Consider the following 26,954-nt stretch of genomic DNA (forward strand, 5'->3'; position numbering starts at 1 on the left):
GTAGACTTTGGGAAATAAGGACTAAAATAAGTTCTATGACAGTGAGAGGGCCCCCCTTCAAATTAAGGGCAGTTACCAGTCATGGGAACGAGTGGGAGTGTCACAGCAAACTTTAGTATCAAATATTTCCATCCATTTTCATTCTATCCGTTTTCGTTAATCCACCGGTGGAGGAAGGTAATAGGGGGAGCGATTAACTAAAATATAACGTCATTATGTTGCCATATTGTATTATGAATACGTTGACCAGTTGTTCCGTGGTAGCAGCGCACATATATATACATCTCATCGCCGTGAAGCGATGTTTTGTTTGGTTCAGAGCCCTCTCCCCCGCCCCCTTCGATACGCTTCGACGGACTTTCCGGTTCGGTTCTCTCTTCTTCCGCTTCTCCGTAGCCAGAATCGGAGAATCAATTTCAGGAATCTCCGAGATTCTTCCTGCACCTGCAGCACCATCATCTGATGTCCGGAATGGATTCCGATTCGTGGACTGCTCGTCTCTCCGCTGCTTCTTCCAGGCGCTACCATTCCCGATTCGGTCAGTTCCAATGCCACGCCCTCTCCTTTTGTTTCCCGAGAAAAATCGCTCTAGTGGCCCAGACGAAGCCGGACTTGGAGTAATGTCATATGATTTGATTGAAATTTATGGCTTCCACGATTTGGTTCTGATTGTGCACACTTTTGTGCCTGCAGATCTGTATCACGGAGGCGAAGACGTTGACGGTCATGACGAGTCGCGCCCGGAGTTTTTGTGCCCGTTTTGCGGTGACGATTTCGACGTCGTCGGGCTTTGCTGTCACATCGATGAGGAGCATGCGGTCGAAGCGAAGTCTGGGGTAATTAGTTTTGTTTTGTACCTTCTTTTTTCTTAATTTTGTTGGAGAACGAAAACTATTTGTAACTGAATTGGGGGGGCTTGAGAACCTACTTAACGTATACCTCTTAAGTGATTATGTGTTAAATTAGGAAATGTGTGAAATTCAAAGGTCTTGGTTGTTTAGGGCTCATTGGATTTGATGTTAATGAGTTGTCCAGCCTAGAAAAATAAATTGGACTTTTATCTTTTGTTCTTCTTCTTTAAACTGCTTTAGTTTTGCTCTCTGTAATTGCCGGATTATTTCTCTTTCTTGAAGCGTAGAAGCACTTAACTTATTCCTAATGCTGAATAGACAAAGAGCGCAATGGTTGATAACGGGGTCATAGTTCATGAAAATTTTCGTATTTGCATTTTAGAGTGCTTAGCTTGTGCAATAACCCCCCCATTTTGGTTATTTTCTATTAGCAAATTGCTTATCTGGACTTCTGAAACAAATTTTTTAGTGATGTTTGTAAATCCATTTGGAATGGTGACCTTTAACAGGACAGGACATGCTTTTTGTTGGAAACAATTTATTTATTATGTATGAAGATCTACTATTTGGTTTACAAGTGTTATCCCTCATCTTTCTTTCCATTCAACAACAAAAATTTCATTCAAAATTATTAGATGAACAAAGACACTCTTTCTTGTAGAATACATAAAAAGTGCATAATGGTTCACTCTAGGACTGCTATACGAGGGGATAGAGAAGTCAGCTGGGATTAATTATCTGTCAGACTTTTGCATCCATAAATCTTCTGGATTCTGGATTGTTTATGTACAAGGGTTGTGGGAAAATATTGTCTTACTGTCATTACTGCAGGATGTGTCATTTACAAACTTAACTTAGACTCAAGTTGGTCAGTTAGCACAAAAATTGGACATATTGAGGTTACAATTGTTAGAGAAAAGAAATGAAGTTTGACTTTAGTACACTACGATTTTAGTGTTCTATGTCTGTCTCTAATGCTCCTCAGGAACATTTCTATTCTTCCATTCTTTAATAACCCTTGTGTCGTTATGAGTTGTCATGTACCTAGGGTTTAGAATGGAATTTACCAAGGAATTTGTTATGAGTTGTCATGTACCTAGGGTTTAGAATGGAATTTACCAAGGAATTTGGTAGGAATCGGGAAAGATAGAACAGACATGGAGGTAGATAACAACAAGATTAGGAGAAATGCAGTCAAAACAGAGAAAGGGAGAGAGATCATAACACAGAATTGAGGGAAGAATAGAGAAATTAGAGAGGAAATTGAGAAAGACTTGATGAGAGGGAAAATCTGAAATTCAATTATCATTCAAAACATACATTCTCTAACTACACTAGCCTATTTATATTCTTTACAAATGAAGGTACTAACAGCTACAGCATAAGAGTACAAGCAAAAGAGGAATACATACAATTCATATTACTAAGCTATCCTTGGGGACCTTGGGGTTGTGACAATTCCCCCCTCCTTGAAAGAGTTCTTGTCCCCAAGCACTTACAGCGATTGGCCACTGCTCTTCATCCAATCCCAACTTTCTCTATCCATTTTATTCTTCTTTCTTTCTTTCTCCTTTGAGCCCTATTGCTCTTCGCTTTTATGTTCTTTCTCTTTTCTTGGGCCAAAGTCCCTATCTCACAATCAAATCTAGGTATGAGTTGATCCTGAACTTCAATAAAAGTAACCTTACTGAATTCAAGCCCAATATATCCACCTCCTACAATAGCTATCCAATCAAATTGTTGGTACTTACAGTATGTGGATCTAGTATGGTGCCAAAACCTGTCTATATGCCCACGCCAAGTGCCTTTAATGAATTCATCCACTCCCTGTCATAGTTAGTAGCTGAAACCTGCAAACCTAAAGCTTTCAAATGATGATTCTTCAAAGTTCACACATCCGACCAATTACCACAAGAAAAGCTAGCGATGGAACACAATCTCTGTTTACATATGTTCCCCTTATCACATCATCTTCGATGTTGGCTATTTTGAGCCCAGATGAATGTCTAGCTAAATCCTCAGCTGTAGTAGAAAATTTCTGAATAGGCAAATTGTCTTCCTCTAGTCTTAGGACCTCATCATCCTTAGGAGCTATTTCCTTAGAGCCAATATAAGACTGTTCCAATCTGGATTGCCCGATCAGAACTTCTTTGACTGCATGGAGCATCAAAGACTTGATCCAACCTAGAATCACCATCACAGGCTTCACCACTCACAACGCCGATCTGCTTCATAACTGGCATATCGAATGAATTAATATTTTGTTCCAGACCCAATTGGTCCTCAATTTCCGGGAAGTTCGAAATCTGAGGAAGGACTTCAGCTCCCATATTTGCACCGATTGATGGTCCTTCAATTGGGATTGCTTGATCCAACGCTAATTCATTAGCATATTTTTCTTTTTGTTTGCCGGCATATTCCAGAGGTTCACCTTCAACAGGTTTTTCCTCCAAAAATTCTCTGTTACAGTTGTTCAATTCTGATCAGTGATTGTCTGAATCAATCATCTCTTGATTAAAACTTTGAGATAGTCATCTATGGTATCTCCTCCCGACTTATAAAAGAATTCAGCTGGAATGCTGATTTGATACATCTCAGACAACATCACTACAAACTCCTGCATCTGCTCACATATCACATTGCTGAATTCCTTGCATATCTGACTGAGTGTACTTTCAAACTTCTTTTCCCATGTCTCACGATCCTCGCTGATTGCCTCATGATTTTTGTTGTATCCAACTGAAATTGTAGCATTCTTTTGCTGCAATTGAGACTCGAATTATTTCATCCATGTGCTGTCAGCCAAGGCAGAAATGTCACGAGTAGGACAAGTTGAAGGCCAAGGAACATGAGCTTTGTACATCCTGAATCCAAAACTTTCCATGACCTAATCCCCTAATTGGCTCTGGATTAGAATCACCTCATATCTGTTGCAGTCTTAGAATTCGCCTAGAACCAACAGAAATTAGCAGCCTAGAGCGTCGGAAATCAAGGAGTAGGAGAAGTCGGTGGAATTCGCCTCTCAAAACGGAATCCGCCTAGATCTACCAGTGATTGATTGCCTCCAAGTCAGCCAAATTTCTGCCTATGATCGCAATTGCTGATGACCAGCAATCGCTTAGGAATCTGCACTCGCCTCAATTATGTTGCTATAGATTCCTTGTTGAGGAATGTCTCCTTCCTTTGCGCTTGAACCTACTAATTGAATTTGTCGAGAAACAGCAATCATCAATGATCAGCGCTCACTGGAATTCCACCTCTGGGTTTGCCTTCAAAATTTGAGCCGAGAACTGCTTTGCCCTGCTTCGCCTTTACAATCAGTTTCTGATATCTTCAAAATTGGATTGATGCAACTGCTAGTGATCACCTGATTTGCCACTGAGATCAATTGTTAGGTCCCAATTCTTCTTCGATTGGCTCTGTTGCAGTTAACAGGTGTCGCCTGAATCACGATCAGAAGTCGCTTGACTTTGCTTCATTGGATCAGCGACAAAAATTAATAGCCGAAAAATCAATCGGATCAATTACTGCCTCCAGAGAAACGATCGAATTTACAGCCGAGGAGCAATTGGCCTTGATACCAATTGTCATGTACCTACGGTTAACCTAGGGTTTAGAATGGAATTTACCAAGGAATTTGGTAGGAACTGGGAAAGATAGAACAAAAATGGAGGGAGGTAACAACAAGATTAGATAGAGAAATGTAGTAAGAACAGAGAAAGGGAGAGAGATCAGAACAGAGAATTGAGGGAAGAATAGAGAAATTAGAGAGGAAATTGAGAGACTTGATGAGAGGAAAAATCTGAAATTCAATTATCATTCAAACATACATTCTCTAACTACACTAGCCTATTTATATTCTTTACAAATGAAGGTACTAAGAGTTACATCATAAGAGTACAACCAAAAGAGAAATACATACAATTCATATTACTAAGCTATCCTTGGGGACCTTGGGGTCGTGACATGAGTTCAGTCATTGGTGGAATTTGGGAAGCTTGGAACTCTAGGTTTCCACCACGCAAATTCTGGATTAGTGAATGTGTTTTGGTGCTCTTGAAAAGGTTATTTTCTTGGTTAACCGAGAGGTTTGTGTGTAGATGATGTTATAAGAGGCCCTTATTATCCGTGAGAAACATTAACATGGAAGTTTGGGTTGTGTAAAAGGTTTTGTTGAATCAATCATTATTCTCTGGTCACTTGCTATTTTGTAAGATGTAATTTGCATATGTTTAGCAACACAAAATGCATTTTTCTATTGTAAATGCTAATTGGAATGGCAATACATGCAGGTGTGCCCAGTTTGTGCAAAAAGAGTGGGGATGGATTTGGTTGGCCATATTACCATGCAACATGGGAACCTTTTAAAGATATCCTCTTTATTCTTCTCACAGATAAAATTATGTTTGCCTTCCTAATATTTTCAGTTTTCTGTTTTGGTAATTAGTAGAGTGCTGTTGTTTATGGTGATGCTTGCAGGACATGAATATAACAATTGATAACTCACCCTGCCTTTATTGATGGCAGTGATATCATTAGATTGACCACAGTAATATCATCAGGAAAACAACCACATGTTTTGCCCAACAGAAAAGCTAGTTATAACCAGGTTTATTGTGCATCATATTTATCTCAGATTTTCTCACCATAAGGCTTCTCTTATGCATATCATTTTCTATTTTGTGTTTTTTGGGTCCCTCCTCTTTGGTTGTGTACCTTGACTTTAGTTACGTGCAGCGCAAAAGGAGATTACGTAAGTTTGGATCTAGTTCAACATTTTCTATATTGAGAAAAGAACTGCGTGAAGGAAACTTGCAATCACTTCTTGGGGGGTCTCAGTACTTTGTCTCCTCCTCTAGTACGGAAGCTGACCCATTGCTGTCCTCCTTTGTCAACAATCTTCCTGTGGTTGATGAGCTTGTAAGCACTAAGCCTCATTCCTCAGTGGAAGCAAGTTTGGTAAAGGAAAGCTCAAGTGATTCACAGAGGTATGGGACTTGTTAAATGCATATGCTTTGAAAGTTATTTTTCTTGCTGTATTGGATTTGTTTGAGAAAGCTAGAACTTGTCAATAAGAGTTGCTCATGAAACTACTTGCATATACAAAAATAAGAAGGAATTAATCCTGACTTTAGGTTGTGAACTCTTATTCATCTTAAGAGATATGTGAACGTCTTGTTTTTGGATTACTTGTTGAAACATGTTGATATTTTGTTCTTCTCCAATCTAAATTTCATGCCACGGGATGTTAGTTGTCATCCACTAAATTTTACCTGTGTTTATGAATACATGTAATTGCTTTTGTATTTATATAGACAAGGTTTTAGTTGTGTCTCCTGTTGCTGTTATGGTGGTTAAACTCATGCAGTCAAAGTTGATAGCACATCAAAATTCCTTATTCTAAATCTATATATTAACACTGCTAAATCTTTACTGCAAACAAAAATGTAGCCATCCTCAAAGATTTAATCCAAATCTTTGGTTTTGTGCATGTTTTTTGTGACTGTCTAGAGATATAAGCAATTACTTGACCATGTTGCATCAAAATACAGCCAAGTCCTAACCTAAAGGCTTCGCAACACATAGCATTGTTAGTTGTCGTTTGTCCCTGAAAAGTAGGGATAACATCAGTGTTGATGTCATACAACTCTTGAACTATGTGAAGTTTTATTCGCACACATCATGTGAGCTTGACAATTTCTTTGAGTCAATCTGATGTAGGACACAGAATTAATATTGTGGAAAAAATTAAATTAGATTCGAAAAATAGAAATTAGCATAATTTATTTTATTTCCTTTGTTTCCTAACTTCTTTTTCTTTCCTTTAGTTAGTAGTTTTCATTAGAATCCTAATTAGATTGGGATTATGTCCATTGTAAATCTAATTAGAGTATGTTGATGAGAACCCAAGGAAAAATTCACAGTGATTGGATTCAACCTCTCAACTTCAATCCAATTACAAGTAAAATCTGGGCATTTGAGAGGCTCTTAACTCTCCTACGACTCAATATCCAAAAAATTCCCCCCCTTCTACGTATCCCTGTCACGAAAGAAGGATAATAAAATTCTTCCTTATCGTCTCAATCACCTCAAAAGAGTCTGATTTGATTTATACACCAGCTTCCTATTAGAATTAGGAAGTTTCCTAAAACATTTAAAGAAAGATTCTAAAAACTAAATTAGGAAACCTACATAACTTTAGGATACAACAATTAATAGAAACAATCATTCTAAATCTACAAGATACACAATCTACATTCCTTATAAATAAATCAATCAATTATAATCTATAATATTGGAAACCATATCTGCTGACACTCCCCCTCGAGATTGGGAGTGGATATCCGTCATCCCAATCTTGCTTGTTATCTTCTTAAACACGGCTGCTGGAAGGCCTTTGGTTAGCATATCTGCAAGCTGATCTCTCGAGGAGATATAGGGCGTACAAATCATCCCATTATCCAATTTCTCTTTTATAAAATGTCTATCCACTTCAACATGCTTTGTTCTATTATGTTGAACTGGATTATGTGTGATACTAATGGCTGATTTGTTATCACAATAGAGTCTCATAGGTTTTGTCCACCCAACCTTGAGATCCTCCAATAATATTTTTAACCATAATAGCTCACACATACCTAGGGCCATGGATCGAAACTCGGCTTCAGCACTTGACCGAGCAACCACATTCTGTTTCTTACTCCTCCATGTGACCAAGTTACCCCCCAAGAAGGTACAATAGCCTGACGTTGATCTTCTATCTACCACGGATCCTGCATAGTCAGCATCTGTGTATGCTTCTAGTAACATGGCTTCACCTTTTTTAAATAGAATGCCCTTCCCAGGTGTGCCCTTCAAATAGTGTAGGATTCTATAGACAGCTTTAAGATGAGATTCCCTTAGGGTATGCATGAATTGGCTGACAACTCCCACGGCATATGCTATGTCTGGCCGAGTATGAGCCAAGTATATCAATCGCCCAACTAGCCTTTGGTAGGCCTCTTTATCAACCAAATCATCCTCTAATGCCTCACTTAGCTTATGGTTGGGATCAATGGGGTTTTCCACTATTTTGCAACCGAGAAGCCCTGTTTCTCTGAGGAGATCCACTACATATTTTTGTTGAGAGATAAAAATACCTTCTTTGGAATGAGCCACCTCTATCCCTAAAAAATATTTCAACCTCCCCAAATCTTTAATTTCAAACTCTTTTACCAAACATTCCCGTAGCTGTTGTATGCCCTCTTCATTGTTACCGGTGACTACAATGTCATCCACGTAAACGAGCAGAACTGTGACTCCTCCTGTGGCCGAGTGGTGAAAAAAAGGATGTGATCTCCCTGACTTTGTCGGTACCCCATATGAAACATCGCACCGGTAAACTTTCCAAACCACGTCCTGGGTGAATATTTTAAGCCATAGAGGGCTTTCTTGAGGCGACAAACAACAGGGTCTTTTGTAGTGGCAGAATATCCTGGTGGTACGTCCATATAGACTTTCTCCTCAAGTGTTCCATGCAAAAATGCATTCTTTACATCAAATTGATGTAAAGACCAATCTAGATTTGCTGCCAATGAGAGAATCACTCTAACTGTGTTGTGCTTAGCTACTGGAGCAAAGGTGTCTAAGTAATCCACTCCATACACCTGTATATATCCCTTAGCCACCAATCTTGCCTTGTATCAGTCTAAGGTTCCATCAGATTTGTATTTCACAATATAAACCCATTTACACCCCATCGGATGCTTCCCCTTAGGCAATGGGACTAAATCCCACGTTTGATTTTTGTCAAGGGCAACCATCTCAGCTTCCATGGCATCCTTCCAATGCTTATCCCTTTTGGCTCCAGAAAAAGTTTTTGGAATGGGAATGGTATGAAGATTTCTAAGAAATGTTTTATAGGCTGAGGAGAGTTTAGAATATGAGAGGAAGAGATGTAGGGGATGTTTAGTGCATGTTCTTGTCCCTTTTCGAAGAGCAATAGGCCAATCAAGATCACTGTGAGATGTATCAGTTGTGGAAACAGGGTCGACTTTATCAAAAACAGAAACAAATGAGGAGTTAGAGATGTAATTACCTAGAGAGGATTCCAAAAAAGAGACTAATTTGCCAGTGCCTTTCTCATCTGTAAGTGGAATAGAGTCAGAAGTGGATGCTGAGGCTTGCATAAGACTAGGTTCCGACCTTTGCCTCCTTGAGTATATGTGCAGTGGTCTAGGAGTATTTGGGGACTTTTCTCCTGATGTCAGTCCTAGAGATTTCTGCAGATCAGTAGGTGGTTGAAGAGATGATAACACGTCCTAGTTTGAGAGAATGAAAGGATACTCCTCAGTGGACAGATTAAAATGCTGTTCTTGAGCAGTAGAATTTTTAAAGTAAGGCTCATTCTCAGCAAAGGTCACATTAGCAGACACAAAAAACTCTCTAGTAGGGGGATGATAGCAACGATACCCTTTTTGGGTTGGAGAATATCCTGTGAACACACATTTTAGGGCACGAGGCTCCAACTTTCCTCTATTGACAACAGGTATATGGACATAGGCTGTGCACCCGAATATCTTGGGTTGCCAGTGACTAGTTGTGTGAAAATCTGGAAAATAATCAATCAGGAGTTGAATTGGACTACTAAATGCTAGGCTTTTTGAAGGAAGCCTATTAATGAGAGTAGTGGTAGTAAGTGCTGCTTCCCCCCAATAGGATTTAGGGACACGGTGATGAAAAAGAAGAGCTCTAACCACAGTTAATAGGTGTCCGTTTCTCCTCTCTACCACCCCATTTTGTTGGGGAATATAGGGACAAGAGGATTCATGTATAATACATTTTTTCTGAAAAAACAGAGAGAGGGATTGATTAAAAAAGTCTTTAGCATTGTCAAATCGAAATCTTTTTATCCCTACACCAAATTGGTTTTGAATCATGTTATAGAATATTGGAAAAATTTGGCTAACTTCAGATTTCATTTTCAGCAAATAAAGCCAAACAACCCTAGTACAATCATTAACAAATATGACAAACCATCTTGCCCCAGAAATGTTGGGGACATTTGATGGTCCCCAAATATCACTATGGATTAGAGAGAAGGGAGAATTAGATTTTTTATTTGACAAGGGAAAAGACACTCTTCTATGTTTTGCAAACTCACACACAGCACAGTGAAAATTTTTTATTTCTAGATTTCTAGCTAAATGAGGAAACATCAACTTAAGGGTATGAAAAGAAGGATGACCAAGCCTATAATGGTGTAACCAAAACTAGTGGAGAGCATTCGGTTATAACCGATCGAATCGTCAACTTTTTTACCAACCGAACCGAACCGATTATAGCCCACTAACCAAGCCAAACTGAACCGATAGGATACGCTAACCGAAAAATCGAAACCGAAATAACCGGTATAACCGAACTTCACTAAAACTTACCGAATGGGCAAGCATGATCGGAGGGAGAGAGATGCAGTTGGGTCGGTGTCGGAGGGGTCTTGAGAACGATAACCAAGAGGCCGGCGAGCAGGAGGGAAGCAATGGACCACTGGTTTGGACTCTTTTCTGGGACAGAATCGATGGAAACGATAAGAAGCCTCGCTTGCCTTCTCGCTAGAACACATCTACAACTGCCGTTAACTCCTCCCCACGACCATCACTACTGCCGCCACAACTTCAAATCGCCGAAGACATCTCTACAGTCCCAAACACCCACAAAAAAACACCATCCTATTTGAGGGAGAGAGAAGTTTGGGGGGGTTGGGAGTGGTGCTTCCACCTTGTTGGATGAAACAAAACAACATCAAGGATCAAACAAAGAGAGAACAAATCAGAACTTGAACCTGTGGACATACTCAAGAATGTGTTTGTTAATTTCACCAGGCTTCTCTTGGTTGATGTAGTGTGCTGCACCTTCAAAGACAACAACTTCATCCAATTGGGGTACATCCTTCTGGAAACCACCATTGTGGTTGTAATCCTTGGCTCTTGGGAGGTTAATGGGGGGAACCAAAATGTCAGGGTCATGTGTGGGGGTGGGGGGGGAGAGTAAACCGTGGGCGACGTGAGGGAGAGAGAGAAGAAGCTTGCGTTGGGGGGGGGGGGGGGTGGAACCGCCTGGATGGCAGTAATTAATTAAAACCATGGGCGGTAAAGTAGGGGAAAACAGTGGGCGGGCAAATTCGGTTATTTCGGTTAACCGAAATATCCAAAATTTTTTACAAATATAACCGAACCGTTTTTTAGCTATTTAATTAACCGAACCGAACCGACTAATTCGGTCGGTTCGGTTGAACTGAAAAATTGCACACCCCTAACCAAAACTGATCTGAATTGGACTGAACCAGGCATGACACCCGAGAGAAAAATCCTTGTTTGTCTTGCTCATTAGGTTCCTCAAAATAGTAGAGTCCTTCTCTAGCCTTAGCAAGTCCAATCATTCTTTTCATGCCCTACTCCTGAATCTCACAGATATTTGAATGAAACAAGACATGACAGTTAGTATCCTCAATGAGTTTTTGGATAGATATTAGGTTGGTGAACAGCTTAGGGACATGAAGAACATTTTTTAAAGTAATATTTTCATTAAGGAAAATATTCTCTTGGCCTGCAACAGTGGTGAGAGAACCATTTGCCATTGTGATTTTTCTAGAACGAGGACATGGGTAATAGGAGATAAATAAATGAGGAAAAGGAGTCATGTGATCTGAGGCACCAGAATCTAAGACCCAAGAATTCTGGTGCATAATTTCTGAAGCTTGTAGGGAATAAGAAGAAGAAGTATTACCTGTGATAGCAAGAGAACAGGTGCCCTTGTAAGTCTTCTTGTCAAGGGATTTCAAGAAACTTCTCAATCGGTCAATTTCTGATTTTTTTTAGCTCCTGGACCTCTCCTGGTTCAGATGACTGGGAATTGGCCATGTACCCCTATCCCTGCATTGAACTTCTCACCGGTCCTTCCTTAGGTGGTTTCCCATATAGCTTCCAACACTTATCTATGGTATGCCTAGGTTTTTTTTCAGAAAGTACACCACAAAGAGTCCTTATCTACTGATTTCTTTTCTTCTCTAGGCCCTCTACCAGGATTATTAGCCTTCAAGGAGATTAGGGCAGAACCTTCTCCAGAAGGGGTTTCTAGCATGACACCCCTTCTTCCTTCTTCTGCTTTAATCAAAGATACAACTTCATTCAAGGAAGGCAAATCCTCCTTACCAAGGATTTGTACTCTTATCGCATCAAATTCGAGGTTGAGATTGGCTAGAAAATCATAAATCTTCTCTTTCTCCACAAATCGTTTGTGTAGGGCTGCATCCTCACTACACTTCATCTTCAAGCACTGGTAGTGATCAAATTCTTGCCATAGTGTTTTCAGCAGGTTAGCATACTCGGTGATGGTCCTTGTTCCCTGTTTGGTTGCTGCTGCCTTTGCTCTTATTTCATAGATTTGTGCTGCATCGTGGACTTTAGAGTAGGTGAGATTTATTGCATCCCAAATATCCTTAGTCGTAGTCAAGAACATAATTGTGTCGTTGATTTCTGGAACCATTGAGTTCTAGAGCCAAGACATCACCAAGGAGTCTTCTTCCTCCCATGCTCCAAATGCTGGATCCGTCTCCTTAGTACCTGTTCCCAACAAATGGCTGAGTTTCCCTTTCCCTTTAAGAACGGTACGAATTAGCTAGAACCATTTTAAGTAGTTTTTACCGTTCAACCAGTAAGCTACTTGAAGGTTTTGTAATTCTCCCTCTATACCCACTGGCATGAGTCCCAACAAACTGAGTTTCAGTAGATGGAACCTCAGTCGCATGGCTGGAATCTCTAGATTCGAGTATAGGATCATGTGTAACAGACATGATGATGACAAGGAGAAGAAAGAGGGACGATCAGGCAAAGGAAGATTGGAAGAACATGCTATGATCGAAGCTGGATTAGCGCTTCTATGTCTCTGATACAAAGAAGGATAATAAAATTCTTCCTTATTGTCTCAATCACCTCAAAAGAGGCTGATTTGATTTATACACCAACTTCCTATTAGAATTAGGAAGTTTCCTAAAACATTTAACGAAAGATTCTAAAAACTAAATTAGGAAACCTACATAACTTTAGGATACAACAATTAAATGAAACAATCAATCTAAATCTACAAGATACACAATCTACATTCCTTATAAATAAATCAATCAATCAATCATAATCTATAATATTGGAAACCATATCTGCTGACAATGCCCCCTCTACACCTTAAGCGAATTTTGTTATGCATTAGCTGGGTTGTTACACCAGCGATTCCCAACTCTACCTCTTACGCACATGGCTGGATGTTACGCCAGCTAGCTCATTTACACCCCTGCCCCTGGCCGCTGCCCCTTTGACCTTCTTTGATAAATCAAGTAAACCAGGGCCTAACATTACTCCCTCCCCCAACTTTCACCTTGTCCTCAAGGTGGAAAAAATGGAAATTGCTGCTGAATCACTGAGTAAGGCTCCCAAGTGGCTTCCAATGGTGGAAGCCCCTTCCATTGGATCAACACTTCTGCTCCCTGCATGTTCTTGCCGGCACCCAATCGCACTCCTAGCACTGTTGAGGGTTCCACCACCATTTCCAGGTCTTCATTAAGCTATTGAGGCAGCTTCATAGTAGCCTTCATTGCACCCTTAGCCTCTCGTAGTTGGGACATGTGAAATGTAGGGTGGATTTGGCAATGTGGTGGCAGTTTCAATTTGTAAGCTACAAGACCCACCTCCTTTTCAATCTCAAATGGGCCATAATAACGGGCAGCTAGTTTCTCATTTGCACGAGCAGCCAAAGACTTTTGTCGGTACGGCTTTAGTTTCAAATAAATTAAATCTCTTTCCTGGAACTTCACTTCTCTTCTTTCTCTATCTGCTCTCTTCTTCATTATTGCCTGTGCCCTCAACAGTTGTGCCTTCAATTCATCTAGGATTACATCCCTTTCAATCATTTGCTGCTCCACCATCGAGACAGGGGTAGTTCCCTTCTCAAACCCCACTAAGGGAGGCGGTTCCCTTCCATACATCACTTGAAAAAGGGGTTTAACTTGGTAGTTGTGTGATAGGAGGTATTGTACCATAATTCAACCTAAGGTAACCAAGTGAACCATGCCTTCGGTTTGGATGAAGCAAAACATCTTAAGTAGGTCTCCAAAGTCCGATTGAGTTACCTCGGTTTGCCCATCCATTTGTGGGCGATAGGCGGTACTTCTTTTGAGTTTGGTGCACTGTAGCCGAAAAATCTCCTCTCAAAATTTGCTTATAAAAATTTTGTCTCTATTCGACACAATAGACCTAGGAACTCCATGGAGCCTCACCACTTCTCTGATAAATGCTCCATCCACGTCCCAGCTATAAATGGATGTCTAAGGCCAATAAAATGTCCATACTTGCTAAGTCGATCCACCAGAACCAAGATTGAGTTCATCTTATTTGATTTTGGTAGTCCCTCAATAAAATCATAGCAATATCATCCCAAATTTGGTTAGGAATTGGTAGTGGCTGCAACAGTCCCCCCGGTGCCAAGGTGATATATTTGTTTTGTTGACAAATTGAACACTCTCTTACATACCAATGCACATCCTTCTTCATATCCGGCCAATAGACATTCGCCGCCATTCTCTTATAAGTTTTTAAGAATCCCGAATGACCTCCCACGCTCCCATCATGCCCTTCCTGGAGTAACAACTGAATTAGAAAAGATCCCTTGGGTAAGTAAAGTCGTCCCTTGTAGAGTAGATGCTTGTCCATCAGCTGGAAATTAGGATGGGATGAGGGGTCAGTTTGTAACTCTTGGATAATTCTTTGCAATCCTTCATCAGTGTCTATCTCACTTGCCATCCTCTCCAATTGTACCACCCTAGGTACTGTTAAAGCCATCAAAGCTGCTGTGTGGTAGATCCTGGGCAGCCCATCAATCGCTTTATTCTCCATCCTTGCCCGATAATGTATCTCAAATTGGTACCCCATCAATTTTACCATTCATTTCAAATATTCAAGACTTACCTCCTGCTGCTCCATCAAGTACTAGAGGCTTTTGTGATCCGTTCTAATAAAAAAATTTCTGCCTAACAAGTAATGCCTCCATTTTTGTACCGCAAACACTATGGCCATTAGTTATCTTTCATAAACTAATTTCTTCCTCCCCAACTGACTAGACGCTTGGCTAAAGTAAGCGATTGGCTTCTGCTCTTGCATCAGAACAACCCCCATTCCATACCTAGAAGCATCAGCTTCGATGATTAAGGGTTTCTCAAAGTCCGGCAAGGCTAAAACGGGTAAGGATATCATTTTAGCCTTGAGTTGCTGGAAAGCCTGTTCAGAAATCGCATCCCAAAAGAAGTTATTTTTTAATCTCTCTGTTAGAGGCCGAGCCAATTTTCCATAGTCTCTCACGAAGCGTCTATAATACCCTGTGAGCCCAAGAAACCCTCTCAATTCCCTTACTGTTGTTGGAGTAGGCCAATTTACCATTGCTTGCACCTTGTTGCTATCAGTTGAAACACCCAGATAAGAGATAACATGGCCTAAATACTCAATTTCCAGCTGCCCAAACACACACTTCTTGCTGTTGGCCACTAGTTGGTTGTCCGCTAACACCTTTAATACACATCTTAGGTGTTGTTCATGCTGTTCCAAACTGCTGTTGTACACCAAGATATCATCGAAAAACACCAACACAAAACGCCTCAAATAATCTCTGAAAATTTCATTCATCAACGCTTGGATGGTGGTTGGAGCATTCATCAACCCAAAAGGCATCTCTAGGAACTCGTAATGCCCTTCGTGAGTCCTGAATGTTGTCTTTGGAACATTCTCTGGCCTAACTCTAATATGGTGGTAACCAGATTTTAAGTCAAGCTTGGAAAAAACATTGGCATCGTGCAACTCATCAAGTAACTCATCTATTATCGGGATGGGAAATTTGTTTGGAACCATTACCTTGTTCAAGGCCCTATAATTGACACAAAAACGCCACCCCCCATCATTCTTCTTAACCAATAATACCAGGTTGGAAAATGGGCTGGAACTGGGTTGAATGATTCCTGCGGCCAACATTTTACCCACCAACTTCTCAATCTCATTCTTTTGTAAATAAGGATAACGATAGGGGCTTACACTCACCGGTGTGGATCTCGGAATTAGGTTTATGACATGGTCCCTTTCCCTGCTAGGTGGCAGTCCTTCCGCCGTAATAAAAACTCTTCCAAATTCGGCCAAAGCTCCTTTCAGTAACTCCGTAACTACCTGCTGGTCTTCTTCAATTTCAACTGTCAATGTCCCCAATTCCAATAGCATCCTTACCCCCTTCTCCTTAAATGCTTTCACCATAGCTTTTAAAGATATCAATGTCTTGCTTAAGCTAGGATCCCCTTGCAAAGTTACAGCCAGGCCTCCAACTTGAAACTTCATTGTGAGGGTTTTCCAATCCACATTCATCTTGCCCATCGATGCTAGCCACTTCATTCCCAAGATGACATTTGAGCTCCCCAACTCCAAAGGCAAGAAATCCTCCACAATCTGCAAGTTTTGGAGCTGAAGCTTTACTCCCTTGCAAATTCCAGCACATTGAACAGCCACTCCAGTTCCCATAATCACTCCATGCCCTAATGTTTCCTCTCTGATCAAGCCCAGCTATTGCACCAGCTCCACAGAAATAAAGTTATGGGTTGCCCCTCCATCTATAAGGACCACAACTGGCTGCTCCCCTATCTTCTCTTTTATCTTCATGGTTTTGGGTGCTGTCAACCCTACTATAGAATTCATGGAAAGTTCTATGACCTCACCCCCTTGGATTGGTTCCCTTACACCTTCCCTCTTTCAATCAGGGCAATGGTTGTTTTCTTCTTCTTCTACCCACTGTTCCTCCTCCTCTACCTCTTCATCATATATCATCATCACTGCAGCTCTTTATTCTTACACTTGTGACCTATCGTATACTTCTCATCACACCTAAAACATAAGCCCTTATCACGCTTGGACTTCCATTCGGCCCCACTAAGCCGTTTCCAAGGCTGATTACTCACCCTCCCGTTGTTTTGGGGTCGATATGGATAGGGGGAGTTCACAACAACTTGTTTAGAGGCTGGCTGCGCATGAGGCTGAGGACCCCCATGCTGGTAATTCGAAATGGAGAGTGAAGCAGATCGGCCTCTACTCGAAGTCAACCCAGCCAAATTTCCTCAAAGCACTAAGTTCCTCTCTTCTATTCGCTGCGCCAGGTCCATCATTTGCTCCAAGCTCCTTGGCCTCAACACCCTCAACTCAGCCTTGATCTTTGGACTGAGACCGTTTATGAAATGCCCTTCTAGCACGGCTTTAGGCAACTCTTCCAAAGGCAATACTAATGTCTCAAAGCACTGGCGGTACTCCGAAACGGTATCCTTCTGCTGAAGAGCTAAAAAACGATCTTCTATCGACCCTTCTTGGGTGGATCGGAATTGGCCTCGCAGCAGCAACTTGAAATCTTTCCAAGTCCTCACCCTTTGCCGTTTTTCTTCCCACTATAACCACGAGAGAGTAGGACCTTCCAAACACACAGCCGCAATGTCCAATTTCTCCATATCCGACAGCCCATTCACTGAGAAATATCTCGGCCCTGAAAATCCAGCCATCTAGGTCCCCTCCATTGAAAAGCGACATCTCCAGCCAGCGTTCGCGAGGTTCTGGTCGCCAGCCTCCCTTGAGACCCTCTGTTTCAGCTTGCCTCACCTTGATTTCTGATGTCGCTTCAAAATCTTGAGCGAATTCCGAAGGCTGGCCTCCCAGCTTCTCCTTGTTCTTCCTTTTCCTCTCATGTTCTTCTCATCTCGTTCTCATCCAAGCAAACTGCTCTAGCAAGCTCGCTACATTCTTCTCTACCGATTGAACCTCTCCCCTCATGGCATCAACACCCCGTTGCATGCCTTCCATCCTCCCTTCCAATTCACCCACACGGTCGGTCAGGTTCACCATTAGAATTGGTGATGCTCTGATACCAAATTGATGAGAAGCCAAGGAAAAATTCACAGAGATTGGATTCAACCTCTCAACTTCAATCCGATTACAAGTAAAATCTGGGCATTCGAGAAGCCCTTAACTCTCCTACGACCCAATATCCAAAAAATTCTCCCTTATCTACTCCCCCCCCCCCCCCCCCTTCCTACATGTCTCCCCTTTACACCTTAACTGAATTTTGTTATGCATTAACTGGGTTGTTACGCCAGTGATTCCCACTCTACCCCTTACGCACATGGCTGGCTGTTATGCCAACCAGCTCATTTACACCCCTGCCCCTGGCCGCTGCTCCTTGGACCTTCTTTGATAAATCAAGTGAACCGGGGGCTAACATTTGTTATGTTTATATTTTCTAGTTTTGCCTATATATAGTTGTTTAGGAGCTGTTTGACTTTCTTTCCATTTCAAAATTTTTCTTAAGTTAGACAAAACATGAAAACGGTGTTTGATTTCCATTTTCCATTTCAAGAAAATGAAAATAGAACATGGCAAAGGAAAAATATTCTTCAACTTACAACACAAGTTCTTGGCAGTGTTTTCATTAAGAAAACTGTGTACTGCCACTATCAATCAATATCATCAACTTCTTACCTTTTGCCATATCCTCCACCTTTATGATTTTATTAGTGGAATACCCCTTTAAAGCATGCAATGAAATTTTCCTGTCTTCATTCTCAATGGAAATGTTATAAGTGACTTCTATTTCCTCTTTTAATTCTTTTTCTTCATTTTTACCTTCCAATTGCAATAACTATCGTTTATGTTGATGTTCTAGTGAATATTTTTCTCCACATTTATAACAAAGTCCCAACTGCCTCTTTTATTCTGAACTAGTAGCTTTTGTCATATTAGGTTGATAGGAAGATAATGGATCTTGGGGAGGTTTTTGCAAGAAATTCTCCTTATTGGTTCCATAATTGAAGTTCCTAGTAACTGATGAAATTTGTGCTTCACCTAACCCAATTCCTTTATACATAATTATGTGCTTCTTGTATAAAGCCTCTATTGTCAATTCCTGTAATTTTGCCTTCTTTGCTGCCTGCTTAACTGTTGCAAGTTGCAACACCTTCACTATTGGTCTTATTTCGTCACTTAGGCCACTAATAAAGCTAGAGACAAGATAGGCTTCAGATGAAGTAGGGTTAGTAATGACCATTAAAGACTTTAGCTTCTCAAATTTTGTCCGATATTCAAGCACCGATCCAACCTGTTTCAATTTATTAAATTCCTCTATAACATTGACCATATTGTTATCCCCAAACCATTCGTAGAGTTCTTCCACAAAATCTTTTCATGTGCGTTCAACCCTAGTCTTGCCCATCCTTGATACCAAGCATCAGCAGTATCATAAGCTGAAGCCAAATTGACCTTCTGGAATTCTGGTATATTATAAAACTGAAATAACTTTTGGCATCTTCTTATCTACCACCTAGGGTTTTTTCCATCTAACAAAGGAATTTCTAGTTTGGGCATAGGAACATTGTTGTGCACATATGGAGTACTAGAGGAATTATTTTCCAATCTCCTATCAACCACCCGATCTATCAAATTATCTTTCTCACAGATATTTTCAATCTCTAACACAGGCAATCTAGATGGTCTATGGTTAGGAGCATTACCTTCTAGAATTGGATCAACATTCTCCTTCAGCGGAAAGTCCACCAACAAGCTAATTTGTGGAATTCTGGAAAACATTTGCAAGAACCCATAAAGTCTTTTAGCCAATCCATCCATCGAAGCATCCAACTTGTTCTCCAATGATTGAATGTCTTCGCGATGCTTACTCAATCCTACTTCTAAAGCTTCTATTAGAGTTTGCAGATTATTCACCAAGGAATTAACTTGGTTAACCTACGCCTCCAATTGCTTCATTCTAGTTCTTTCTGCCATCTCCAACTGAGTCAAGCTATCTAACAATGTTCTAAAATGTGCTAGGAGCTAGATTGGGGCCTAGCACCTAGCCTGCCTAGGCGTGGCCTAGGAAAATTGTGTGTGTGTGTGTGTTTTTTTAACTTTTTGATGTATTATGTAATTTGATGTTATTTTTAGGTAAATCAAAGTTGGAAAGACAGTAAAATAATGGAATTAAGTTTGAGAAAGCAAACTGTTATAGATTAGTTCTGGGTTCAAGAAGATAGAAGTAGCAATAATGCAACATAAACCATATATGAAGAATCTAACTATCTAATTGGACTTCTTCCTCTTCATATTCTTCCAACACGATCTCCATCGAACTTAAAATCAAATTCATTGATTTCTTGCTCATCTTCTTCTTTTGGTTAGAGACTGCATAGTACAAGAAAATGACAATAGAGATGGGTTGGATTTAGAGAATAGAACGACAACAGGAACGATTCGGAGAAGAAAATGACAACAGGTTGCAGACTTATTTGCAGTGGCGGTGACATGGCGATTGGGGAAAGAGACGATAGTTGTAGGCTGTAGCAGCAACGGTTAGAGATGGCAAACGGGCCGGCCCGGCCCGGCCCGCCACCAAGTGGCCCGCAGGCCGGGCCAAATCGGCCCGCTTAAAAACGGGCCAGCAGATTGCTGGCCCTACACGGGCCCGTCCAAATTTTTTTTTTTGATACCATTTTTGGCCCAGAGGCAGGCGGCGTGAGCGAGAGAGGGCGAGGGCGAGACAGAGGGCGAGAGCAAGGGGCGTGGGCAAGGGCGACGGCGAGCGAGGGTGAGAGCGAGACAGAGGGCGAGAGGCGAGGCTGAGGGGGGGGGGGGTTTGTGGCCGATTAGCGGGCCAGCCCGGCCCGCCACCATTTGGCCCGCCGAGCCAAGCGGGCCGGGCCAAATCGGCCCGGCCTTAAATGGGCCAGCCTGTCAGGCCGGGCCCATTTTGCCATCTCTAGCAGCGGCAAAGGGGGAAGAGTGAGAAGAATTAGGGATTTCTTTGAGGAGAAGATTGAAGTATCACGCAAAGTAGGGAAGGGGGGATTTCTTTGGGGATCAGTGTCGTTTTGTGCCTGGGCCGCCTAGGCACTGCCTAGGCCCGATTAATCAAGCCTAGCGCCTAGGATGCCGACTTGCATGTATTTGCGGTGGCAAGGGGCCACCTAACGCCTAGGCGGCCACTTATACCGCGTTTTAGAACACTGCTATCTAATTAGCAGTCCAAGAATTGACTGCTTTGATACTGCAATTGTCAAGACCTAGTCTTGAACGTAGGGTTTTTGGGATAGACATGGGAGAGAAGAATGGAAGAAAGAAACGGAGAGAGAATAGGGAGAAAGTGAGGAGAAAACGGAGAGAGAATAGGGGGAAAGTGGGGAACTGAATTCAGTGCTTGATTGATTCTCCAAACAGGTTGGTTTGCTTTATATATAGCTAACCAATCAGTAGTTACAAATCAGTTACAACCTGTAACTGATCCTCTGCAGAAATAATCTGCTACAACTGATACAAAATACAATTCTACACCCTACTTAAACCTACAACTTGACACTTCTTTACCAATTGGTGTGGACATGCTGCACTTATGGCTAATATAACCTGCTGTTAGCAAACATACTCCCAAATGCATGAAGAAAATATAATTTTTATTGGTCTGGGTAAATAAAAGAGTAACGCTGGGTGTGAATATCAATCGATGACCATAATCATCCTAATCCAATAGTTTAGCATTTACTACAAACAGAATAACATCTCATCATAATCCATAATTGTCACAAGTGCATGACAACATATGCCCAGAAAATGCCATCCATAATATCACGATATGCCAACTGTAAAGAAAAAAAGTGTTTTGATGTGTAACTTGCCCAATTTGTTTTTATTTTTTTTAAATTTTGAAAAATTAGGCCATGCCCAACATCTATAAAAGAAAAAGAAGAAGCAATTTGTATGGAAGATTAGTACTTCTGGTAACTTGCCCTAATTAAAGCTAGTTCGACTTCAATTCCTAAAGGCTGTTGAATTTAGAAAACAGTAGATAGTAGATACAGTAGTATGAGTTCAGTGCTGATGATTTGCTTGATGTTGCCTCATGGTCTTTGCATACAAACTTCAGTTTTTTTTTTTCTTGGGCTCAGATTCGTCAAGGGTTTTTATTAGAGAGTTGTCTTATATTATGACTCCAAGTTACCCAAATATTTGTCATTGTTGAGTTTAGAAACATTTAAAGGAGGGGGCTTATAGCCTATAGACTAGAATGGACCCTGACATAAGATTTATATACCTTTATGGAAAATGTGACATTTCTTCTTACTGTTAACCGGAACTCTGGATGAAGCCTTGTTGCATTCTTTTTCATTTGATAGAAAATTATATACTAAAGAAGCACCCCTGAAAGAGGGCGCATCTTGTACAACAAAGGATTGATGCATTTTTGTTTATCCCATGAAAGATAACTAGAAGGAACAAACCCATTGCCATTTGGTGTAATAGAATCAGTACTATTCTGTAGGATACTGTTGATGACTCTTATGGTGCTGTTATTAGTTTTGTTTGAAGATGAAGCGTTCTGTTCGTATTAGCTGTTGGTAGCAGAGAAGGACCTGTTAAGGTCGACTGGGCGTTTCATGTTGATCAATAAATGGCACATTCATTTGTTAAGCTTCCTGTAGATGGTATCTGATGCCCGCCCTTTTCTATGACAGGAAGATCCAACAATCTCCATTGTCAGACAAGGACCAAGAAGAGAAAACTAGAAGGAGCCAGTTTGTCCAAGGTTTGCTGCTGTCCACTTTCCTGGATGACATGTAGGAGGCGGGGGAGATTTATGGCTAATCTGCCAATAATTATATAAACTGGGAATCATAATAGTTCGAGGAGAGGAGCTAGCGGAGAAGAGAATGCAACTATTCTACCCATGAAATAGTTTGCTTAAAACAAAAAAAGAAAAGAAATGGAGGAACATTGTAATCCCAACTTATGTAAAACAGCTTGTGTGTATATCGGAAGAATGGAACGACATAATGTAGTTGATGCTCTGCACTACCTTTAACCGGATCGAACCACGCACTCTTCCTCATCTGCACCATTGTCTCTCTTTATTATATGTATGTATTTGTTTGTTCCTCTCCTCTCCTCTCCCTCTTATATGGGAGTATTGATAATTATAAGGTTCGTTTCCCACTAATGCTTACAATGACATCCCAAAACAGACCCATTCAATTGATCTAAGCATTAAGATGTGATATGACTTTAGCTGCAAATAGAATATGGACAGTTATATCCACACATCATGTGACAGTGACGGAACGTAACGCATTCTACAGTCCTTGGCATCAAATATAGATATTCTACAACATATTAACGTTTCTGAGTACTGTCGTTAAAACGCTGAATGTCCACAAATACAGACGCAATTAGTCGAACCCCATAAATAATACATCTGCTGTGTTTTATTGGTGGCACAAAATCTTCTAGGTCTCAATGATGCGTTGTGGGGGTTATCTAAAAGAAAAATAAACTGACGTATGTGTTGCGAGGGTGGTGGCTCTTATTAAATATTGCAACGCACCAAATTTTTTCGGCTATTTATTTAAATGCTAGTTGGTCATTTATAGAGCATTGTTCATTATTTGACTTGCAAAATATGAAGATCACCAAAACAAAAAAGAAAATAAGAAAACAAAATAAAACCCCAAATGCAACATCTGTTTTAGGGGATTTGTTCCATTTATTTATTTATTATTTTAAAAATAAGTGACAATGATAATTATTTTTTTATAATTATGTGAAGCACATATTGATTATTAAATTAGATATGAACTAGGTGCATTCCTATCTAGATTTCTTTTTAAATGCCTAAACTTACAACATACATCAACACAATACTAAATAATATAATATATATGTTTAATGCATGTTGATTAGATATGGGTCGAAGTCCTTACGCTCATTCCTATATAAGTATTTTATTTTTCTATTTATATCTACTCCAAATAAACCAAAATTTTCAAAATTTGCCATCCCCACATCAGATTTTTGCTGCAATTAAGTGGGGTAGATGCATTAATGGCACCAAGTTGTCAAATTTGTTGGTTGAAGGTAGTAACCATTCCCAACTTCCTCAATAAATATTGGGGTGGGGAAGTCCTAGTTATTTCTCTGTTTCATTTTTATAACAGATCATATTAATTATTATCTTTTAAGTGCATTTTGTTTTTAAATAAATTGTATTTATGTAACTTGTTTTAAGTTTTTAGATAATTTTCTTTTTTAATGATAAGTGTATTGTATTTTGAGATATTTAATCTCTCAATAGGATTATTTAAAAATTAAAAATAAAATGTAATATATGTATCTTACCTGAAAATAAAATGCATTTATTGTAGTTTAACTATTACCTTAAAAACAATGGTTGGAATTACTCTTATAAAAAATATATTTTTACAATTATGAGCTCTCTTAATTGCTTTTTATTTTTAAGTTTATAGTTATTAATAAGTCACATCATCCTTTTATATATATATATATATTAGGACTCTTAATTTTTTGGTCATCTTCTTGCCCACCATGAATGGTAAAGTGGATCGACTTATTTGAGGTTTGAGACCTCTTACACTCGCACTTTGGATTGCTTCACAAAGAACTTGTGAGTAAAATAAAAGATTGCTAAATTTTGGAGTTTCCATTGTGCTGATAATAATATGGAAAAACTATAATTTTGTTTATGTCTTTGTTTGTTTAGTAAAAAGGAAATAATTTAATGCACAAAATTTTGAGATCACTATCCTTTTAGGATAATGTTAAGAGTCATAATTGATGACGATATCATTAGTTATGTGTCACATTTTCATTGAAAAATATGATAGGCAAAGAAGACAATAACACATATATATGGTCTTCTTAATTTCCTCTAACGAGAAAGTGTCACATAATTAATGACACCGTTATTAATTATGACTGTTAGTATTTTTTATTCTTTTAATATCTTTTCAAAATTAAAATTATGGATTGAAGGGTGGTGGTATTGTTTAAAGTGCCATACGTTAAAGATGCCCTTGAAAAGAAAAAAGATGAAAACATGTGGAAGGTTAAAGGTGAAAAGAGAGCTTTGTTACAAGATTCAAACTGGCATAGCTCCATTTGCTCGCTCACCTATAAATTACCAGCCTTTGGTCCTCACCCTCTTCCCCATTCCAACGCACTTCTCTGCTGCATCCCAGCCATTCTTTCTTTGTTTCCGTTTCTTCAGATCACAGCCAAAAATCATGAGCACTGTCACCATCACTGAGGATTTCACCAGCCCAGTCCCAGCCCAAAGGCTGTTCAAGGCCTTGGTCCTCGACGCCGACACGCTTCTCCCCAAGATTGTGCCCCAAGCCATCAGGAGCATTGAAACAATCCAAGGAGATGGAGGCCCTGGCTCCATCAAACAACTTAACTTCGCCGAAGGCCTGCAAATTTTTTCTCCATCTCTTTGTTAGTTCTAAAGGTTTTGACACAACTTGAAGGGATTAACATGTTCTTTTCTTGCTCAATGCAGGCAGCCAGATCAAGTTTGTGAAGCACAGGATCAATGCACTTGACAAAGAGAAGATGACTTATGCTTACACCCTGATCGAAGGCGACACTCTGATGGACAAGATAGAGTCCGTTTCTTATGAGATGTCGGTTGAGCCATCGCCAGATGGGGGCAGCATTGGTAAGAATGTCAGCAAGTACAAGGCTAAGCCCGGCATTGAGATCAAAGAGGAGGACGTCAAGGCCGGCAAGGAGAAGGCCTCGGGCGTGTTCAAGGCTGTGGAAGCCTATCTCCTGGCCAACCCTGATGCCTAATTGCCTATATATGCTTGAACAAATATTCCTTTGCCTGCTGTGGTTTGTTTCTGTCCAAGGTGCTACTTTGGCATTATATATATTTGTGTCTCTGGGAAATAATATACAGTTGTTCTGTAATGTTATGATGTAATGGAAAAGTCACTGAAATCTTATCATAAATCTTCGATCTAAGCCAATAAATTTGCTTATTTATATCCAACACTATGATAATGCTGTTCCTCGTTCTTTTATCATTTTGTCTGTAACTTCTGCTCGTTTCTTGACCATTAACTCTGCTTCCTGAGATCCATGTTTTTGTTTTTTCTTTGTTTTGTACCAATCAAAGTTTGAAGATTTTTTTTTTAACTGGAAACAAATGGGTATTTGAAGTTTTGATCTTTCCTTTCTCCTCTCTTGTTGGGCATGGGAGTATTCTAATTGAACTGCTGCCACCGATGACACAGAAAGTGGCCAAGGACTGGAATATGTTGCCTTAGCATATATATATATATATATATATAGCGATATAAACAAGGGAATTCATAGAGATATAAATACCCCTCCCTCACCGCCTCTTCCTTCACCCAGAAAAAACAACCTTTCTAATTCACCTTCACAGCTCTAGATCAATCAAGAACATGGCTGTCCTGACCTACACCGACGAGTACACCTCCCCCATCCCTCCAGCGAGGGCCTTCAAGGCGTCGATCCTCGATGCCGACAACTTGATCCCCAAGCTTATGCCGGAGGCCTTCAAGAGCATTGAAGTCCTACAAGGCGATGGCTCGGCTGGAACCATCAAGCAAATCAACTTCGCCGAAGGCTAGGCTGCTAAAACCATTATCAAATTTTGGCTTTCTTGGCGCTTAATGTTAATGTTTATCCATAGTGACATTGAGTGTCTTGTCTCTATATATATGCAGGTAGTCCATTCAAGTGTGTGAAGCACAGGGTTGATGAGATCAATGAAGAGGAATACAAGTACTGCTACACTCTGGTTGAGGGCGATGCCTTGGTGGGTAAGTTCGAGAAGATCTGTTACGAGATTCAGCTGGTGGCCTCGCCCGATGGTGGCACGATTTCCAAGACAACCGTCAGGTACTACCCTTTGGCGGGTGCTGTGATAAACGAAGAGGAGATCAAGGCTGGCATGGAGAAGGCTGGAGGAATGTTCAAAGTTGTGGAGGACTACCTCGTCCAAAACCCAACTGCCTACGCTTAAATCACGTCTTCTACTGTTCTTCTGCTGATGATCTCTAAAACCATTTTGTGTTATTACACAGTTTGAGCTTAATTTACTTGTACTTGTTGCTGCCATGCATGTCGAGAATAAAGTGTATTCACTTCTTCGAATTGTGTGTAATGTATCTTCATAGTGTTGGAATAAGAGAAATCA

General features: G+C 40.3%; 3 protein-coding genes across 3 annotated transcripts; all 3 read left to right on the forward strand.

Moving 5' to 3' along the window:
- The first annotated feature begins 291 nt into the window (after positions 1-291).
- Positions 292-22,872, forward strand: LOC127811728 (protein DEHYDRATION-INDUCED 19 homolog 4-like). Its single transcript, XM_052351878.1, has 5 exons — positions 292-538; positions 694-836; positions 5,144-5,221; positions 5,583-5,839; positions 22,447-22,872. The coding sequence occupies exons 1-5, from the start codon at positions 463-465 to the stop codon at positions 22,550-22,552; spliced, it is 660 nt and encodes a 219-aa protein (XP_052207838.1). The 5' UTR covers positions 292-462; the 3' UTR covers positions 22,553-22,872.
- Positions 22,873-24,865: 1,993 nt separating this feature from the next.
- Positions 24,866-25,778, forward strand: LOC127810927 (major allergen Pru ar 1-like). Its single transcript, XM_052350540.1, has 2 exons — positions 24,866-25,192; positions 25,284-25,778. The coding sequence occupies exons 1-2, from the start codon at positions 25,009-25,011 to the stop codon at positions 25,574-25,576; spliced, it is 477 nt and encodes a 158-aa protein (XP_052206500.1). The 5' UTR covers positions 24,866-25,008; the 3' UTR covers positions 25,577-25,778.
- Positions 25,779-25,924: 146 nt separating this feature from the next.
- LOC127810926 (major allergen Pru ar 1-like) lies at positions 25,925-26,945 on the forward strand. The gene is made up of 2 exons (XM_052350539.1): positions 25,925-26,380; positions 26,482-26,945. The coding sequence occupies exons 1-2, from the start codon at positions 26,197-26,199 to the stop codon at positions 26,778-26,780; spliced, it is 483 nt and encodes a 160-aa protein (XP_052206499.1). The 5' UTR covers positions 25,925-26,196; the 3' UTR covers positions 26,781-26,945.
- Positions 26,946-26,954: the final 9 nt, after the last annotated feature.

This window comes from Diospyros lotus, chromosome 10 (genome assembly GCF_014633365.1).
Source record: "Diospyros lotus cultivar Yz01 chromosome 10, ASM1463336v1, whole genome shotgun sequence".
NCBI lineage: Eukaryota > Viridiplantae > Streptophyta > Magnoliopsida > Ericales > Ebenaceae > Diospyros > Diospyros lotus.

Bases quoted from the DNA above. Each gene is read 5' to 3' on its own strand.
- LOC127811728 (XM_052351878.1), top strand. From the start codon at position 463: ATGTCCGGAATGGATTCCGATTCGTGGACTGCTCGTCTCTCCGCTGCT. The intron at 539-693 runs GTCAGTTCCAAT...TTGTGCCTGCAG, and splicing joins GCGCTACCATTCCCGATTCG to ATCTGTATCACGGAGGCGAA. The intron at 5,222-5,582 runs ATATCCTCTTTA...GACTTTAGTTAC, and splicing joins AACATGGGAACCTTTTAAAG to GTGCAGCGCAAAAGGAGATT.
- LOC127810926 (XM_052350539.1), top strand. From the start codon at position 26,197: ATGGCTGTCCTGACCTACACCGACGAGTACACCTCCCCCATCCCTCCA. The intron at 26,381-26,481 runs GCTAGGCTGCTA...ATATATATGCAG, and splicing joins GCAAATCAACTTCGCCGAAG to GTAGTCCATTCAAGTGTGTG.
- LOC127810927 (XM_052350540.1), top strand. From the start codon at position 25,009: ATGAGCACTGTCACCATCACTGAGGATTTCACCAGCCCAGTCCCAGCC. The intron at 25,193-25,283 runs GCCTGCAAATTT...TGCTCAATGCAG, and splicing joins ACAACTTAACTTCGCCGAAG to GCAGCCAGATCAAGTTTGTG.